Genomic DNA, 8,171 nt, shown 5'->3' on the forward strand with positions numbered 1-8,171 from the left:
GACTGGTTTCCTACTGCTTGAGGATAAATTCACCCCTCTTTAACGTTTTTCTTTGCCTTTTAACTTTTAATCTTAATGTTTTTGGTTGCCTTTTAAACTTGACGCTAGAAAGTAGAAACCCTAGTTTTCCCGACTCTTGCCTTGCGAGTTGTGACTCTCGCCGTCTCCACTCTCCACTCTCACTCGAAGTCCTCTCTATTCTCGTCCTCTCCAATCTCCGGTACTCTCTCTCTATATATATTGTTTTTTTCTTCATCTTCATTTCTATAGTATGATAATTGAGCCATGCATTCCATTAATTCATCCAATAAATGGGAAAATTTTTATAAAATAAAGGTTGGGTAAACCCAGAACCGAACCGAACCGATCAAGTTCGGTTCTGGTTTGGTTCGGTTGCAGAGATAAGTGGTTTGGTACTTGTTCCAAATTCTGGGAACCGATTGCAATTGTTTGTGTTCTTGTTCCAAATTATGGGTATAACCCAGAACCGAACCGAACCATGTCCACCCCTACTAGACGGGAGGGGGGGGGGGGGGGGATGGGGGGGATATTATCCAAGAAGGCGGAGGATATAGTTGCCCTTTTACTTTTCCCATTTTACTTTTCTGCCTTCTCAAGTTCTCGTCGTTTTTCAACATCCATTCTACAAGCAAGAATAGATGTTCCACTCTACTAGGAAGAATGCTTGGAAAATGCGTGAAAAAGGTATGTGGGTTCTTCCTACAAATTTGCTAATTTTGGTGCTCCATTGGTTTTTCCGGTGATTGGCGGTTTTTTTCCAACGATCACCATGGCTAGACTTGATAACCCCTCTGCTTAGACTTGATAACCCCTCTACTTAGACTTGATAACCCTGGTTAGAGTTATTAAGCTGTTTAGAATATAGTTTTTAACCTTGTTTAGACTTGATAACCACTGGTTAGACTTGTTAACCCCTCTTTAGACTTGATAACCAGTTGATAAACCATGTTTAGATTCGATAACCCCTTGTGAGACACAATAACCATGGTGAGAACTTGATATCCCCGGGTGAGATTTGATAACCATGTTTAGACCTGCTAACCAGTTGATAACCCCTTGCGAGACACAATATCCCAAGTCAGAACTTGATATCCCTTAGTGAGACTTGATAACCCTGTTTAAGTTTGAGTTCTCAATCACCTTTTAGACTTGATAACCCCTGTTTAGAGTTGATAAGCCCCGTTTAGACTTGATCAACCCTGGTTAGAATTGATAATCCATGTGTTAGTTTAGAGATGTTAAGCATGTTTAGACTTGATAACCACTGGTTAGACTCGTTAATCCCCTTTTAGACTTGATAACCCCTGGTTAGACTTGTCAAGTCCTCAAAAGGGGTTATCGAGTCTTTAAACAGGGGTACTCAAGTCTCCAGTAAGATAGGGTTCTCAAGTCTCTGAACGGGGGTTCTCAAGTCTCTAAACAAGGGTTCTTGAGTCCTAAAAAAGGCTTCTCAAGTATGTAAATAGGGCTTATCAAGTCCTAATACGGGTTGCCAAGTCTGTTAACAGGGGTTATCAACCCTCTAAACAGGGGTTCTCAAGTCTCTAAACAGGGTTGTCAAGTCTCTAGATGGGGTTTATCAAGTCTCTCGCATTGCTTTTGCACTTTTTTCAGTGCAGAGAATAAAAAACAAAACGTGGGAAACAATGCATTCGGCGAACTTGAGTCGGTTTTGAGCGATTTTCAGTCCCCTCTTTGCATCCATTTTGTCTACTCAGAAAGAGAGAGAATGAGAAGCCCAGCTGAAAGAATCCTAAATAATTGACCAGAGGTCCTAGAAGTGCAAAAGTAAGCCCTCTAACTGAACTAGAAATCTGCCATCAATCCTCAGGCCAAAAAAATTACGAAGAAATAATGATGAAGACAATGGAGCTGAATGTCATAATATCATTTTCATAGTAATAAAGAGAACAGAAAACAAGAGAGAATCGTCTTATGTGCTGAAAACGAAGTGCCTAAATTATAAATATCTTTTTTTTGATGAAGATAACAATTTTATTAAATAGTAAAGGATCACAGGTGCACTTAGGAGGTAAGGATTACCCCATATAAAATGATTCGCAAGAAGCTCCTAATTTGGCTAAGATATCAGCCAAAGGAAGTTCCTATATAAATCCTATCTTTGAACATCACCTAAATAAACAAACCTATATGCACTAGCAGCGAATTGAGCTGTTGCCTGCCGAGTGGTAAATTGGAAGAGAACTCCAAGTTATGATCAACTAACTACTTTGTACTTCTTCTTTGGCCTCATCTTTCAATTTCTCATCTTGGGTCTTTCTTTCTGTTTCTTCAATTTCCTTCTTGGATTCGGAAGCAGAAGCCAGTCGTTTCTTCAGCTCTTCCACCAAGTTTTTCATCCCAACATCGACGTCATCATTACAGCTCATAAAAACCTCAGCCACATCAGCCGGAGTGATCTTCACCAAAGGCAAAAACCCCTCCACCTCCTCTTCAAGTTTGTGTTCTTCTATGTAGAGATAGTTCTTCATTAGTACCTTGAACGCCTTGAATTCACAGTATGAAAGATTGATGTGCTTGTCCATCCGTCCAGGTCTAAGCAATGCCGGGTCGAGCTTCTCTATGTGATTGGTCGTGAAAATCATCACCCTCTCTCCACCACAAGAAGACCACAACCCATCCACGAAATTAAGCACCCCAGAAAGACTAACAGTGCTAAATGGCGAAGCACCGTTGTTTTTAATCTCGTTCTCCTTCTTCTCGCCGCTCTCTTCCCCTTCCCCTTCCCTTTCTTTCTTCTTCCTCGTCAGCTGCTTCTTTCTATCAGAGAGATCCAGCGTGCAGTCTACGTCTTCTACCACAATCACAGACTTGCTCGAAGTCGCGATCAGAAGCTTCCTGAGCTGAGAATTGTTTGTTACCTGTTCAAGCATAAAAGATTCAATAACATCAATTGTAACCAAATCCACACAAACATCCAAACCAAAAGAGGGGCTACATGTGCCATGTATTCTGGCAACCCTAAAAAAGAAGGGCCGCAAAGAGTGTTGAAGTATAAATGATTAAATGGTTTTGCAAACAAGTGCCGCTAAGGAGCATTGGTAACCAAATTCTGACCTTTACAAATGTTTGGAGACTTCTTTCTCAAAACATGTGTAAAATTATGTTGCCAATGCTCCTTAACGAGTGCCCTTAACATCAACACCAACTGCGTAATGGATGGTTTAGCATTACCACAGTTAATTCAAGGTCATAAATTTCAAATTCGAGGAAATTCGCTTAGAGTAATGGATTGTTTCGGGTTACCGCGGTTAATTCCAGATCGTAGATATCGAATTCGAGGAAATTCGCAATGGCAGCAATCAAGCTAGTCTTTCCAGTACCAGGTGGGCCATAAAGAAGATAACCCCTTTTCCAAGCCCTCCCAACTCTGCTATAAAACTCCCTCCGATTCACGAATTTCACCAAATCACCCTTAATCTCTTCTTTCAAAACAGGATCAATGGCCACCGTATCGAAAGTCGAAGGGTGCGAAAAAGGCACCGAAGACCAAAAACGCCCATTATCATCTGCGGAGCGGTTTGTGTAGAGCCTCTGCTGTCTGTTCTTGAACTTTATCTTGTCCGCTTCTTCTATAACATGAGGGATATAGAGTGAATGGACTTTATCTTTGTATTTTTTGTGGAATGTGAGTTGGAAATGACGGGATTCTTGACCTCGGATGAACCCGTAACCAACAGTGTTGGGTTTTTTCTCGATGGTTCGGAGAGACCATTTGAGTTTAAAGCCATCAAAGGTGTCTTCTACCTTTTGGTTAGTGTCCATGGTGAAGGTGAGGTTTTTGCAGTTCTGGGGTTTGGAGAGTCTGAGGATTTTGGCTGAAGAGAAGCACTGCGAAGTTAAGTAGGTTTGGACAGAATCAAAGAGCTCGTTGTTGTAAGAAGAATCGAATTCTTCTATGATTATGGAGATGTTGGATTGGACTGAGGCAAAGAGTTTCAAATAGAAGCGTGTTAGTATTTGGTGTATTTCTGGGGGGAGAAAGTCTCGAATTGCTGTTCTGAGGAACATCAAGGTTGCAAGTAGAGAGCCTATTGATTTCCAGTCTAAGAACTCCATGTTTTTCTCTTCTCTTTGTTTTCTCTGAGAGATGAGAAAATGGGGTTTTTAAGTGGGGAAATGGGGGTTGACTTGTACGAGTAAGGAGGTGATATTAGATGACGAAATTGCCACTAAATTGTTCTTTTTATGGGCTAGGGTAGTGTTGGAATTTATTTGGGCTAGCGTAGAGTTGGAATTTAGGTATATATTTATGGTAAAAGTAATGTGGAAGTAGGAGATATTAAATGACGAAATTGCCACTAAATGACTTAGGGGTGCAACTTGGCTCGGGTCCAACCCGAAAAAAAGTCTGGATGGGTCAAGTTCGGGTTTGGGTCGAGTTTTCCCAACCCAGGTTGAGTTCTGGTTGAGGGTTTGGACAAACCGACACGAGTGAAACCCGACATTTTTTATGAATATTTTTTTGTAAGCTTTAAAACCCGGGTTGGCTCCGGTTGGGTCGGGTTGAATGCAAGTTAGGTCGGGTCGGATTGAACCTCTTCGGGTTGGAAATCGGCTCGGGCTGGGTTCGGGTAGGGGTGTTCATTCGGTTTTAACCGAACCGAATAACCCCAAAATTAATAACCGAAATATTAGCTTAAATCGTTAACCGAAACCGAAACCTAAAATTATATTTAACTGAACCTAACCGAAACCGAATTTGTAATTCGGTTAATCGGTTAGTTCGGTTAAAACCGAATTTGTTTCTGTAGACTGTTGAGAATGAGAAAACAAGTTGAAGTATTTATTACAAGACGAGCCGGATTCCGGCAACCTCGCCGGAGATGATGATTCTTGGCTGGAAGAGAAGAAAATCCGATCGTTGTTGATTTAAAGGATGAAAAGAAAATAGGAAAAGTGACGCCTGGGATTGGAAGAAAAAATCGATGATTTAAAGGGATTGTGGCTGATTTTTAGGGAAGGCTTTGGTAATTAGGATGAAGAGTTTTGTAGAAATAAAGGTAAAAATGACGATAAAAGTACATGGAATGGCTGATTTTTGGGGATGAAGAGTCGTGTAGATAGAGAGGGAATAAAGGTTTTTGTAATATACATGAAGAGTTGTGTAGGAATAGGGATTTGCGTGTGTGGAGAGAGGAGTGCCACTTCGCAGCAGCTGTCACCACTAAAAGAAAAACCCTTCCCGCTTATTATACTATTATAGTGGATAAATTGAATTTCAAATTCTCTTGTCTCTATCCTCTCTATGTTAGATGTCAGGTCTTAGTTGACAAAGAAGACAAAGAATATATAAAATATATATAAAATGGTATGTAAGATTAAAAAATGGGGTGTTAGGTGTAACATGTAAGAGCATTATTTTATGCAAGAGCATTATTGGACTGCAGAACCGAAATAATTTTTGTACAACTGAACTAATGCAATTCGGTTTTTCGGTCTAACCGAATAATTTGTTGTTTAAACCGAAACCGAAACCGATAACCGAAAAATACAAGATTTATTAACCGAAACCGAAACCGAAATAAAAACAACCGAAACCGAAATAAAAATAACCGAAACCGAAACCGAAACCGAAATATAATTCGGTTCGGTCGGTTCGTTCGGTTAAAACCGAATAGTGCACACCCCTAGGTTCGGGTAGGAAAAAAGGGCTTGGGTCGGTCGGATTGAGGCAACCCGACCCGAGTTGCACCCTTACTAGTAAATGTTGTTCGTTTTGTTTATTTGAGCTAGGGTAGAGCTGGAATTTAGATATATATTTCTGGTAAAAGTCCTGTGGGAGTAAGTGGGAGATATTAAATGACGAAATTGCAACTAAATGGATGTTATTTTTCCGTATTTAGGCTAGGGTAGATTTGTAATTTAGGTATCTATTTCTGGTAAAAGTTCTGTGCGCTGCTAAAGTGCGCACACTGCCTTTTTAGCACTACCATTAGGTGCCTTGGGCTCCAAGCCTCTGACGTTGTTGTGCTTACGTCAGCAGATCCTTTTTGGAGTCCGACTAGAGGGATAAATCCGTTTTGGAGTCAGAAGAGTGGCATATTCTTTTTGGAGTCCGACTAGAGAAACAGTTAGGCTCCGTTTGGATGCACTTAATATGGTAAATGGTAAACAAGCAATAGTAGTAGTGCTGTGTTTCATTTGACGTAAAATGGGGAGTCAAAGGAGTTTTATTCCCATTCTTATGTGCAAAAATGGACTTAAAACTTGTTGGGCAGTGATATTCCAACCCCCATCCTCACTTCAAGTAGGCCCATCCCTCTAACCAAGGTTTTAAATTTCGGTTTCGGCTATAATTTCAGTCTTCACCGAAACCAAAATTTTAATCTAGAAATTTCGGCCGAAATTCGGTAGAAGCTAACGAATTGTCAGATTTTTCTCCTGCCTGAAATTATGTAAAGAAATAAAAAAATAATATTATATTGAAATTTTGACCGAAATTGAAAAAATAATTTCGACCGAAATTTCAAGTAAACTTTTGTTAGGTTTCGATTATTTCAATTTCAGAACGTTTGGGTGTTGACTAAAATCCGAAATTCGAGTTAGAAATTTCGGATTTTGGTCAAAATTTAAAACCTTGTTGCTAACTATTAATACCAGCCAATAAAACCTCAACTCAACTGATACAAGAAAGAGGACTACAGGTTAGGGCTGGCAATTTCACCCGTGAAAACGGGGATCCGCCCCGTCCTGCACTGGGCGGGGATTCCCCGACACGGGGACAGGATGGGGATGGGCCTGGCCCGACCCGTTTTAATATGCAAGCCATTATTAATATCCTCTTATGTAATGTTTTAGTATTTTTTTTGTTAAGAGTAAATATTTTTTTTAGGCTAGTAATAGTGGCACTACAAAATTTTGATAAGTGCACAAACACGGCTTTTCTTTTTCTTTTTCATGGGAGTTAAAAAGCTTTTGAGGTGAGGATTTTTAGTGTGAGGCGGCGACGGGGATTCCCCGCCATCCCATAAGCGGGACGGGGACGGGGAATGCAACATTCGGCCCCGCCCCGCCCCATTGCTAGCCCTACTACATGTAGGATCCGAAGAGAAACGCCCCCAAAAGGTGAATCCCAAGTTCTCATCAAGGTTTTAAATTTCGGTTTTGGGTCCTATTTCGGACCCCATCAAAATCTGAAATTTTGGTCAGAAATTTGGTATTAAGCTTCGAAATTTGGGACTGAAATTCCGAAATTTTGTAACATTTATTTATTTTTTTTAAAAATGCCATTTTCTCGAAATTTTGAACCGAAATTCCGGCCGAAATTTTGGATTTAGGTCGAAATTTAAAACCATGGTTCTCATATCCTTTTGCATAAAATGCTGTTTGTCGTTTTGTACTTGGCCTGGAGTTTGGACACACACAAGTATAGTTTTTTGTGGCTCACATGAAAACTTTCTTCTGCCCAATACACGCTTTGCCGTATGAAAGGTCCTGCGGCAAAGCGTGTATTGGGCAGAGTGCTGGAAAATCGAGTGCTGCGTGAGGTGAGCAACTTTTTGACGTGGTTTGATGTCTGACGAAGGCTCAGCGTTTTCATTTGTCTTTTGCACTCGTGGTCGGTGATGACTCGTTGCCTTTCTCGCCTTTATCTTTCTCTCCTACTAAGTAGTGATTTTTGATCCAGATCAAAGCCCTTTATATGTAGAGGGTGGCCACCGTATAATTTCTCAGTACGAGCATGTATCTAATGGACATATTCAGAGCGCACTGCCAAAATCTCCTCTATTAACATGGGAATCCTTTGGATCCATGGGACTGTCATATTGCCCAAGATATGGATCCGATCTGAAGTGGTTCTATCGACACCCACCAAGATGCGAGGAGTCGCCCAGACTACTCATGTGATGGACCATGTGATGGACAACAAGGAAAAAGATATCGAACCTTTGGAACGTAATATATACGCCCCATTTTCTTCCTTGGGCCACCCCTTGTAGTGTAGAAGAGTAGTCGTAGGCATGCTTTTAAATTTCAGTTTCAGCCCTCAACCGAAACTGAAATTTCAACACAATTAAAAATAATATATTATTTAATACCAAATTTTGATAATTTCGCGAAAATGGCTATGTAATTTAAAAAATTAAGTTTGGGACAAAAATATAAAAACATAAAATTTCAAACGA

The 8,171-nt window shown here is 40.4% G+C and overlaps 1 protein-coding gene across 1 annotated transcript; it reads right to left on the minus strand.

The window, feature by feature from the left end:
- Positions 1–1,888: 1,888 nt before the first annotated feature.
- Positions 1,889–4,249, minus strand: LOC143856558 (AAA-ATPase At3g50940-like). Its single transcript, XM_077366810.1, has 2 exons — positions 3,289–4,249; positions 1,889–2,903 (listed from the first exon to the last, which is right to left on the minus strand). The coding sequence occupies exons 1-2, from the start codon at positions 4,099–4,101 to the stop codon at positions 2,244–2,246; spliced, it is 1,473 nt and encodes a 490-aa protein (XP_077222925.1). The 5' UTR covers positions 4,102–4,249; the 3' UTR covers positions 1,889–2,243.
- Between the last annotated feature and the right edge of the window lie 3,922 nt (positions 4,250–8,171).

This window comes from Tasmannia lanceolata, unplaced genomic scaffold, assembly GCF_043159265.1.
Source record: "Tasmannia lanceolata isolate RefF3 unplaced genomic scaffold, GAP_Taslan_0.1 ptg000023l, whole genome shotgun sequence".
Taxonomy (NCBI): domain Eukaryota; kingdom Viridiplantae; phylum Streptophyta; class Magnoliopsida; order Canellales; family Winteraceae; genus Tasmannia; species Tasmannia lanceolata.